This window comes from Trachemys scripta, chromosome 2 (assembly GCF_013100865.1).
Source record: "Trachemys scripta elegans isolate TJP31775 chromosome 2, CAS_Tse_1.0, whole genome shotgun sequence".
NCBI classification, from domain to species: domain Eukaryota; kingdom Metazoa; phylum Chordata; order Testudines; family Emydidae; genus Trachemys; species Trachemys scripta.
The window spans coordinates 46,033,885-46,045,860 of NC_048299.1; the positions used below are offsets into that span (position 1 = coordinate 46,033,885).

The window sequence follows — 11,976 nt, forward strand, 5'->3', positions numbered from 1 at the left end:
TCCAGCTGATAAGAAAATATCTCATTTATGGATAGTTTGTTATCTTCAGGCTGTGCAGCCTTTTAACAATCTTCTATGACTGACCAGTTATGGAGAAAAATGTGCAACTGTCCTAAAATGTCAGAAGATGTAACTGAACATTCTCGCTGACTCCCATTTCCGTGTCATTCCATGTCATTTCCGTGAGCCAGATTGCCAAATATTCTGAATATTGTTCGACAGTTTTTCTGTGACTCCACCTCATGGAAGGGGAAAGTTTTGGGCTACTGTGGAAGCATTCTGTGTCTGCTACAAAGAATATTTAATTTCTTACTAAAGTTCGTACATGATATGGTCCCAGATTAGGTGCTCTCAAGGCATGTAGGGGGCATTATCTACCTTCAGTGCACTGTTTTTGCTCCTCCTTTCCCCCCTGACTCCATGAATGCCTTTCTGTGAATCCTGGGATGTACATGCTGGGAAGGGCTGGAAGCTGCACAGGCCTGAGGGATAAGTAGACAGGCTGGGAACAGAGGGGAGAGGAAACATAAATTGTCTTTCTCTGGCCCTGTAAATATTCCCCTGGGAAAATAATACTGCCTCAGACTGTATTACCTCTTATGAGAAGTGTTTCTTTTTTACCTCTTATGAGTAGTGTTCCTTCCCCACAGATACTGGGGACAGGCATAGCCAGGAAATCACCCCACTGGAGCGGCACTGTCAGAGAGCCTAGAGGCTGTGAGCTGTCAGAGGCCAGAGCTAGCAGAGAGGACCAGGATCTCAGTGTGGATGACCCTGCACTCCCATGGATTTCAGAGGATCAACCAGGTTTGGTGACAGGCCTGCAGTCTATTCTGCATGAAAGGGGGGAAACCCATTCTTCTCAACAGTGAATTTGGGGGATCTTCACAAGGGAATCCATATAGAAGTTTCTTCCTCCAGAGCTCCTTTTCCGGGTTCCCTGGGTAAGGGTGATCCTGGCCATAGCTAGAGCTCTAGGGAGATCCAGATCCTTCACCTAGCTAGATGATGCATGAAAAGTTACTGGCATTTTCTCAGATAACTGTTGGTCACAGTAAAATTCAGCTGCAATATTCTATGTAAAAGCGACAAAGAGTCCTGTGGCACCTTATAGACTAACAGACGTATTGGAGCATAAGCTTTTGTGGGTGAATACCCACTTTGTCAGACGCATGGGTATTCCTACAGATTCTATGTGTATTCCTACAGATAAGTAATAAAAATTGTTTTTTTTTTCTACATATAGATATGGAATGAATTATTTTAATAGTTATAACAAGTTATTGCATTAAGCACACTGCAAAGATGTTTTTAAGCAACCAGCAGTGAGAAGTATATATGCAATATTAGATTATACACACAGCCATTATTTTAAGCAAAGCCATAGGCAACATAAAAACCCGAGGGAAACTAAACATAAAGACATACAGAATCCTGACAGTTTAGAAGATTAAAGAACTATAAGATTGTTTTTCAAAATTACTTACCTTGAGATGTCATTTTATTAATAAACATTCACTGAAAAAGCAAAGGTAATATTGAAAGCAGATGTTGACTGAACCCACAATGGGATTTAAATTTACAACCTAAACTCACCATTCTTTTCAGCAGCCCTTATTCTGCTGATAATATAACTGTTGGGTTGCTTAGTCTTCCAGTTAATTGTTCCATTTATCCCTTCAGCAGAGCTTAACAAAAAAGCTTTTCAAAATAAAATAAATGCAAACAAAAAAAGAATTAATGTCAGATTAACAGACTCCCACAGATCAAATGCCATTAGCTGGGATCAGATTCTTTTAAAGCCAGCTTTTGTTTTCAACTTTTCTTCAGAGTGTAGAAACAGAAATAAATAAAATAGATGGTGCTGGTTTATATATCCCTCTGGCAGTCACCATTTTTGCATGCAATCTCCAAATAAGGCCAGGTCTACACTTCGGACAGCCTACGTATGTCAGACAGATCACATACCATCACACCCTATGACCAACACAGCAATACCAGCAAAAGCACATTGTGCAAATGCAGTTATACTGTACTTTTAGCAGCATAGTTTGTTTTGCTCTGGGGATGGGGGTTTAGAAAAAACTATACTGGTAAAGGTGCAGCTTTGCCAGTACAAACTGCATCCGAACTACGAGTGCTTTGCCAATATAATGTACTGGTATACCTATACCGATAAAGTGCAATGTAGACAAGGCATAAGAGGCTGAACAACAAGTCACACTCAGTTCACGCTAATACTACACTATTAATTGGCTAACAATTTGCTGAAGACAAAGCAATTTAGATTTTCCCCAAAGACCAAGTGAATCATTATGGGCCTAAGTGTGCTCCACATCACATCCAGTATAATAATGTGCCATGTGTAATATATTTGTTTTAAAGTTCTCATAAAACAAATTCAAATCCATTGTTCAATAGAGGATTATGTTTATGCAAGTAAGCAAGGAATTTTAAATATAAAGGCTATATATCAAAGTGTTTACTGTGACAGTTAATATAAATGTGTGTGTGATTTAGAGTTTACCACAATATATTATTATTGGAATGTCTGTTGTTGTTCTAAATGTATGAAACACTTATCTTAAAATCAATGTAATTTCTACCAGCAAGGCCATTTAGTTCAGAATGATAGCAAAATCAATGTTTTGTTTACCACTGATTTTTTTTAAAAAACCAGCCCATTAACTTACTAACAAAAGGATGTCTTAAAGAAGTTGAAGAACGTCATATGATGGGAAATGGGTAGGTTATAATCAACAGCCTTGCATGTATTCAGTTTGGGGGTAAGGACAAGTTTTAATCTTCTGAAATGAAGTTAAACTGCTTTTGTCTGATTTTTAAAGATAATGTCAAGCTGTAGCTTCTTGCCTGGGACCCAAAGGTGGGAAGTAGGGAGGACTGATGATAAATGGGCTAGGAGGGCTGAACCCCACAAATTAAATCCCCCTTTATTTATTTAAAACAAAACCTCTTCTGGCACATGACTTTTTCTCCCTTCTCTCCAGCAGCTCAATGGAAAGCAGCAGCCGGTTGGATGGGACAAGGGGAGAAGGGAATGGTAGAGTCTAGCCCCATCAGTGAAGAATCAGAATAAAGTCCAGGATGGGAGGGGCAGGTGGGCCACACTAGGATAAAAATGTGCTAACATTCAAATTCTACTTGTGCTGGCTACACTAGGGTTTTAAAATGTCTTAGCTAATACATCCTAATAGTGAAAAGGGAAAGGAAACTGGTCAGATCTTCCATGCAGGCATAAAAACCAGTCGCAGATTAGCCACTAGGCCAATGGGGCCTGTGCTCAACAGCCCCGGCCAATTGGGCAGCCCTGGAAAAATGGGCACCCCCTGCCCCGACCTGCTCCGCCTGGCGCTCCTGCTGGGGAACGGGGTCAGGGCACGGGAGCTTGCCGTGCTCCATCCACCCGGTGCTCCTGCCGGGGTATGGGATTGGGGCACAGGGGCTTGCCCCACTCCGTCCACCCACATGTTGCTCCTGCCGGGGAGCAGGATTAGGATGTGGGGGAAGGAGTGTCAGGCATGCAGGGCAGGACAAGCCCCCGTGCCCTGACCCCATTTCCCCGTCAGGAGTGCCAGGGAGGAATGCAACTGCAGGCAGAAGAGGTGGGGAGGGGCCCCCACTTGCTCTGGCCCAGGCCACAAACCCCTAATCCCCCACTGATAAAAAACACTGTAACTGGCTCCTGCCCATCACATACTCTAGAATCCCTGACATAGTCAGAGGTGGGGAGGGGTGAGGGCATGGCCAGGCAGGCTGTGTGCCAACAATCCCCAGATGGTCATGGCCCCTTGGCACTATCACCAGCTGATCTATATTATAGCAGCCCTTAGACTAGAAACAAGCAAAGAATTTTCAGATTTGGAAGATGGTAATGGGTTTAAAGGACTAAATAAAAACACAGTAAAGTCAACAGAAGCAATCAATGTCAAGACATTGAAATTTCTGCATAATTAATGTATTTTTTTAAATTGTTGTTATTCTCTCTTTGACACACTTGGACTTATGGTACTCCACTAACTCTCACTCCCATTATTTAATTATAAGGAAACTGGATGTCTCCAAGGACTTTGAAATAAGATAAAAACATTTCACATCTATGCCATTTGTTCAAATCCAGCCACGCTGGTGATGACCAAAAGTTGACAGAACTGGAAAGCTGTTCAGTGGCCAATAAGAAGTAGTTTCACTAGTTGCATTTTCTTGTGTGTGGATATTCAATTCACAGAACCACCATTACACATTTGATAAGTCTCAGTAAAGAAGCCAATGGCTAAATGAACATGGAACACATCATTTCAAAGACAGTACCTCCAGACTTTTCCTGAGCATTTAATTTTATTAAAATAAATCATACCACCTTAAAATTATTAAAACCTCAAGTGGGGCATGGTATATATACTATCCAACCTCACTGGTACTTCAAATACCTCGTTTGATATTACATAAAAATATTATAATTACATTAATTTCAGAACCATTTATATTTACATTCTGCATATCAATATTGTGTCCATGGGTTGTGGAGTCAAACAGGAAATGGTTAAGGGGCTGAAGAGTAGATGCAGCTGGATCTCATGCACCTACCTGGCACAGCTGCTATGTATAAATGAAGGAAGACACAAGACATGGCCAGATTAGAAGGAAAGAACTAAAAGCTGTGTTTTTAAGATAGCTATTCTCCCCAAAGAAGAGGATGTTATTTTTTGGAGTTGGTTTATGTCTTATAAAGGTAAGGCTGTTTATTGGACTTTGATTATACCCTGGAAAAGAGAGAATTTAAGAGTTTATTTATTTTATAATTTTGTACTACCAGAAAGGGAATGCCTAGCCCGTGATAAAAGCAAATAAGAATTTCTGAAGTTTAATTACAACATACTAATAGCCTTTAAATGTTCACTGTCAACTTGAAGTCTACCTAATTTTTAAAAAAAAGTTAGCCACTTTCAGGTACTACATCTGGCCTACCTCCTCTACCATGATATGTGATTTTTATGCTCACATTTTACTACTTCTGTAAATGTGTATTTTCTCTTCCCTGGTGTGATGTGAAAAACCACACACAAGCACAAGTAACTAGCTACAATACAGTAAATATTGTCAACTGTAAAAATAAAGAAACAGAAAACTTATGATAACCTTAAATAATCTTTTGCATCGGGGCTCCCAGGTAAAACTGAGGTTGCTAAAAGGAGGTTTTCTCCAATCCTAGTCTCTCTCCCCTTTATGTGTTATGAGAAACCATTCAACTGGCTTAAGGGGCATGGGGTGGAGGGAGGATATCTGTTACTGGTTCTTTAGTTTCTACATCTGCTTCTAAAATATTAATATTTCTTTCTGTACTACAAAGGTTACTTTTTTATTCTTATGAGAATGAATTAAAATAGCAACTTTGTAGAGTTATCTAAACTGGGGGGGAAAAGACAAATCTACAGGATAAAAAACAAATTCAAGAAAATGTAATTAAGGAGCTTTACAGATCTATACCAAGATTTCTAATGTCCAGAGTCTATACTTTCTTCAAATTTCTGAGGGAAAAGTGTTGTATAACTATCTGATGACACTTCTCAGTTTGATTAGAAATTGTAAATCCACCTTTCAAGTATCCAAAATAGTCTGTAATTTTTTCCTTCTAAATTATGCAACCACACAAACAAACTTTATTCCATAATTGCAGTCAAACCAATCAGCTGACTATTGTAAAGACTCACCCTTCTGTATCTACTTATCTCATTAATATAAAAGCTTTATATTTCTTTTTGATGATGAGTTATGTCAGCAGAAAGGACAATATGGAATGGATTAAGGCATGAGCACTAGTTGCTTAGGGCTGCTCCTCCTTAAGTCATGCATGTAAGAATCTGAACTCCTATTTAAACAAATACATTTCTAGCCCTCATGGTGAAAAGAAAATACTGAAAAAAGAAAACAAAGTAATTGATGCAGTGATGTCTGAATCTACAGGTGGACAGAAACAGTAGCTCAGAGAGTACAAACTACTCCATTCTTTTCAGTGGGTTTTATTGCCAAGACCCAGTCCACTGCTTGTGTGGTCCTGCAAACATTATTCTAGTGATCCTGCCACAGAATGAAGAGACAAGTGCAGTGGGTCTAGCCCAGTTTCATAAGCAGATACTTACTCCAGAAGTTGGGGCATATTGGGGGGGGGTCTCATGTTTCTGCTGCTGCCTCTCCAAAGGGGGAGGGGACCTTTCTTACTGTTCCTGAGGCACCCATATTATTATCCCTGCCTCTACTAGAGGGGAGGAAGCCCCTGCACTACCACTCCTAATAGAGGGGGTGGGGGAATGCCAGGGCTGTGGAATGGGGACAAGGTTGCAAGGGAACAGCCACAAGGGGATGTGTGCCTACGGCTCCAGATTCCCTTAATCTGACTCTAAAGGCAATATGACTGATTTATAAAAATGTTCAAAGAGAGAAATCAAGTATGAGGCTTAATCTTGGGATAATGGAGAGGTCTTCATCTCAGACTATAGTAAACTCTTTTCCCCATGTCTGAAATCATGACTTGATAATGCAGTCTAGTTTTAACAGCAATTATTGAATTAGTAGTTCTCTGAAATAATAAACATTTTTAAAGCTTGTTCTACCACAATATCAGGAATATCAAGTCTTATCTTCCCTGGCTTTGTTGGAGAACTTCCAAGGGTGGGGGAAGAGGTCACAGATGGTCATCATTAACTCTCGTATCACAAATGAAGAAATCAAGGATTCTGAATCTTAAAGTTCATTAGACAGTGGAATTAAATGTCAACAAAAAAACTCCTTGAAACAATAACTAAAAATCCCATACCCTTTCACCTTTTAGTCTCAAATGATATACCTTCTAGTCAACATGGTTCTCTCCCCCCCCCCCCCCCCCGGGTTAATAAAATCTTTATTTCTGAAATAAACCTTTTTAAACCTTTTGTTATTTATACATCATGAAGCAAAAAGGAAGAGAGCCTGGACTTGTGCTATTGCAGATCAAGTGCTATAACTAGAGGAGAGAGTAAGATCTTAATTAGCCAAACTTGCAGAAGACAACACTTCAAGCAATGCCCTTAATCAACATGCAAACCATCTACTAGTATCCGTAGATGTTGCATGCACAGGTCAAGAGCAATTTAAAAACAAAACAATGCTTCAGTGTATTAGGGGATGTTGAATTGCTTCCAAAATCCTGATTGATGTGCAAGTAAGAATTCAGAATTAAGTGAATATCTTCAAATATATAACCCTGAATGAGATAAGCCCTGGTTATCTGAGGACAAACCCTCTGTGACACGCTACCAGAGTTGAGATCAGCAAAGAATCCTATGGTAAAGTCTCATAAACTTAGGGACGTCTGTTTTGAACTCGCTCCCCATTCCATTGAGTAGTGGTCACCAGAGGCCAGATTTATTTAATCTTTCAGGTTCAGCAAAGTCCTTTAACCTATTAAAGAGGGAGAGGTATGGGATGATTACCTTATGGGCAGTTCTGTATTTTGAGTGTGAACCCAGAGCATAGGATGACATCTATAGCTATAATAGGGGTGGCCAAACTAACTGACCCTCCGAGCCACATACAATAATCTTCAGAAGTTTGAGAGCTGGATGTGCCTGCTGGGGCTCAGGGCTTCAGCCCTGCTCTTGCTGAAGCTCCAAGCCCCAGCAGTCGCTTCCGATGGGGTTGAATCCCTGAGTACCCCCTCCCTGTAGGGCAGAAGCTCCTGAACTCCCCCTGCCCCAGTCTGGTAGGGGGAGAAGGGGAGCTCTACAAACCGCACTTTCACCCTAAAAGAGCTGTATGTGGCTTATGAGCCACAGTTTGGCCACCCCTTTTATAAAGTTGAAGAAACAAGTAAATGAAGCTAATACTGCAATAAATACAGCATTACAGAAGTTTGATATAATGTAAATGGCAACCGCATGCTAAGATACAGTTCTTATTATGATGCAGTCTTTTAAACTACACATACTTATCCACAACTGTATCCTATACCTTGCTCACATGGGTTACACTGTCAGACCTTTTAAAAAAAGCAACGCTGTAAAGCCTCGGATGGGTTAGTTTTTCCACATTCCCACTCCAGAAACTCATAAAAACCTTTAAAAGTACTAAATTTAAAAACAAATGATAATCTGTTATTTTAATTGTGTGGTTTATCCCTTCTGAAGTTACCCTTCATTGACTACACCACTTATATCCTGCACACTGAGCCCATTCATCTGTAATGTAGATGTAAATAACCTGAGGTCTCTCACAGTGAGTACCAGAAATGAGCAACTAATCTTCCAAAACCCATTAATTTTTTTTTCACTTTCTGTATCTATCCAGTTAAAACTGCTGAAAAATTATGGCTGTAGAGATTGGTTTAGCTCCTCCTTTTACTGACAATCTAATCCTAGCATTGTGGTGGGGTTGAGGAGAGGGGCAATGGAAAGCGTGCTTCTGCTCTCCCAAGAGGGGAGCTGTTTCACATATCTATGCTTGCTCGATAGAACTGGTATGATCCCCACCTTGCATTATGTTGGTGGATTAACCACAAACATATGAATCAAAACACTTCCTAGACTCCACCCCAAAAAAATTCACATTACTTCCATTTTTTAAATATTTTAATACATGTGGTGACCTTACTTATCATATTTAAGGTAAGTGATCCCAAATGCCACTGCTTAGTAGTTTGAAAGAATTAAATGGAAATGAACTTTTGATCACAACAAAGTGACAGAGAAACTATCTGATAAAACCACCATTCTTTTTCACTGCAAAATCCTGGTACCCTAATGATAAAGTTTGTGGGAGTGGCTGCACTCCTTTTGGTAGGGTGGCCTAACACTTTCCTTTATGAGAAATGTCTCTGCTTGAAGAGATAATGCTTTTTGTGGCAGGACTCTGAAAATAGTATGATCATGTGATTAAAGACTGTCAAACATATGCAGAAGGGAGCAGAATAAAAGTTTCCTGTACAACCTTAATTCTGGCACTCTAACTTCTGAGTGGTTGACACTGGTGTGACCATAATATTCTTAAGTCTTTATTGTATGTAATTATTTGCCCAATGCCAGAAACATGCATGTTGCTTCAGACAGAGCTAGGAGAAGTGTCTGCAAATCCTATGAGGTCATAGCGGTGACAGGGAAAAAAGAATCTTTGTAGCCTTCAATAAAACTAGATATATGCTCACTACCTGAATTGAGTAGAGAGATCTCTTTTAAATGACTGTGCCATCGGATTCTCTTCATGCATCACATCTCTTGTTCTTTCCATGATTACCTACTGCCTGTTAATCTATGGAGGCATGCATACCATATTCATTACTGTGCCATGAGGGGTACCTCTCTGCCATCTACGTCATATGTAAAGTGATGACTACTCCTAAAATGGGCATGTTGCGCCGGGTGTAGCTAAGCAGTGGTTCGGATGGGGAGGGGCTAGCCGACAATATAATTACATGGAAGGTGGACATCACATCACATCACCTCTAGCATGCCTGTAGATTTTTACAGCGTCAGGCTGCTGTTTTATAGCGTTAGCACAAGCCTAGGGGAGGGGGCCGTTGGGGCAGTGTCAATCCTACAGAGGCTGATTGGGCGATGCACTGACACCGAGGCTCCCAAACTGGCTTTGCTGCAGAGACGTCTGTTTTCCGTAATGAGCGGATGATGGCCGTGGCGGCTGCCTGCTAGGGCCAGGGGATGCTGCTGGGGAGCGAGAGGAGCGCGGGGGGGGAGGTGTAATAAGGCTCCCATCGCTGCGGCTGCTGGAGGGCAAGGCAGGGTCTGCGGGGCCGAAGCTGCCGGCGGGGAGGGGACTATGGGCGCCGCTACTTGAAGGGAAGGTGGGAGGTTTAAAAGAGGAGCTGCTGCTGCTGCTGCGGCTGGGGGAATGGAGGGGGCGCTGCCCTGGGGGTCGTGGGGTGCTTGTTGCAGTGACTGGGGGCCGAGGGAACAAAGCGGGCTCGAGCGGCCCGCAGCCGGGGGGTTGAGGGGCGGCCGCCGAGGCAGGGCGGGGTTTGGGGTGACGGGCGAGGGGGGTACAGCGGGGCCGCGCCCGTTCGATGCAGTGAAGGAGCCGCTGCGACCAACCTGTCAGCAGGAGGGTGGTGAGGGCGCCCCCGCTCCGCCTGCTCTGCGGCCGGGGCCCCGGCGCACAGCGCTGCATGGCTCCTCGCTCCTCCTGCCGCCGCTGCTGCATCCTCCGCCCGCTCCCTCCGTGCCGCCGCCTGACACCAGCCAGCGGCATCCCCCCGCCCCTAGTGACGGTCTCCAAGCAGCGCCGGTCGGTCGCCTCCGCGGGGCATGCTGGGAGGAGCCGAGCTCCCCTCAGGCCCGGGAGCGAGCCTAGGCGCGCCCCTGAGCCGCGAGGGCGCGCGCAGGCCGAGCTCGCGACGTGTGTGGGGAGGCCTCTCAGGGGATTGGGGGAGGGGCAGTAAGGTCCCGCAGAGGAGCCTGGCGGAGAGCCCCTGCTTCCAGTCACAAGGGCCCCCGGCCACGCAGGCTCTGGCCTGTACTTAACCCTGAGGTGGAGTCTGAATTTCCTCCTTCCATCCCCTGCTGCACTGGCACAGAGTGAGCAGGGTTTGCCTCGCCCTGCAGCCCTCCATGCCACTGCAGCTGGGTGCGATGGACTTTGGCTGGGTTCAGCTTAGGGTTACCAGGTGTCTGGTTTTCCGATCGAAAAGGGACCCTGGCAGCTCTGGTCAGCACTGCCGACCGGGCCATTAAAAGTCCGGTTGGCGACACAGGCAGGCTCCATACCTGGCTTCGCATGGCTGGGGCTGGGGCTGGAGCAGTCCGGAGCTGGGTGCGGTGAGCAGCTGGGAAGAGTGAGAGGGACCCTGGGCAGCGGGCCCAGCACGGGGAGACGCCTCAGCCAAGAGGCCTTGCAGGCCAGACTTGAAGGGGGATCGTAACCCTGACAGGACGGAGGTGATGCTGGGAAGAAGGGTCCTGTCACCCAGAGCCTGAGAGCGTGTGGCCACCACCAGAGCAAGTGTCCAACCCGCAGCATCCCTGCAGCACAGCCAGAGCCTGAGAAGGAGGCCTGGGACCTACAAGAAACTGTGTAGTGAACTGCCCTGACATTCCAGAGACACTGTTTGTGATGTTCCCTGCCACAGAGCGGTGTGATGTGTTTCCTTCAACCTTTCCCATTTTTCCTTATTCCTTTTTAAACTAATTGTTAATTAAATTGTATTGCTTTAAATCGTATGTAATGATCAGTGGGTCAGAAAAGCATCCAGTGCAGAGAGAGAGTACCCCGGAGTGGGACACCCTAGCCCCTGACCTAGTGACCACAGCAAGTTTGGGGGTTGAGCCCCCCCAGGAATCCTGGGCCCAGCCTTGTTGGGGTTACGAGGACTCTGCCAGACACGAGAGTGGAAGGGGAGTCCTCGAGGGCAGGGAGGCCTCTGGGTAAAGGAAGTGGGAGCAAGGACTCAGATCCTTCCGCTAGCCCATTTCACCTGGGTAGTGCAGAAGCCAGGAAAGTTCCCCACAATAGCGGGACCATTCCCCCGCTTACACTTACATTCCAGAGTTGATGGTTGTGATGTCCCCGTGCCACAGAGCGGGGTTGTGTGTTTTCCTTTAATCTTTCCCATTTTTTTCCTTATTTTTTTTAATTGATTGCTGTTGAATTAATTGTATTTGCTTTGAACTGAATGTAATGGTTAGTGGGTCAGGGAACCATCCAGTGTAGAGAGAGCATTCCAGAGTGGGGACACCCTAGCTCCTGCCCTAAGTGACAACGACAAGGTTGGGGTCGAGCCCCCCAGGAATCCTGGCCTCAGCCTTGTTGGGATTATGAGGACTCAGACACACAGGAGAGTGGAAGGGGAGCCCTTGATGTCAGGCAGGCCTCTGGGTAAAGGAAGTGGGAGCACTTTCACTAGCCCATTTCACTGGGGTAATGTATAAGCCAGGAAAATTCCCGAAAATAGCGGGACCATACCGCCGCTTACAAAGA

The 11,976-nt window shown here is 44.4% G+C and overlaps 1 protein-coding gene across 9 annotated transcripts in view; it reads right to left on the reverse strand.

Moving 5' to 3' along the window:
* SGCE (sarcoglycan epsilon) overlaps nucleotides 1-10,241 on the reverse strand; it is a 56,202-nt gene extending 45,961 nt beyond the window's left edge. For 6 of the 9 annotated variants that reach the window (XM_034760466.1, XM_034760463.1, XM_034760476.1 and 3 more), the window contains exons 1-2: nucleotides 10,095-10,241; nucleotides 1,597-1,701 (exon numbers count right to left, since the gene is read on the reverse strand). In XM_034760466.1, coding sequence (XP_034616357.1) covers nucleotides 1,597-1,701; nucleotides 10,095-10,203 — 214 coding nt within the window. In that variant the 5' untranslated portion in view covers nucleotides 10,204-10,241. The remainder of the gene's footprint in view (nucleotides 1-1,596; nucleotides 1,702-10,094) is intronic. The other 3 variants (XM_034760469.1, XM_034760473.1, XM_034760465.1) reach the window with 3 other exon arrangements.
* Nucleotides 10,242-11,976: the final 1,735 nt, after the last annotated feature.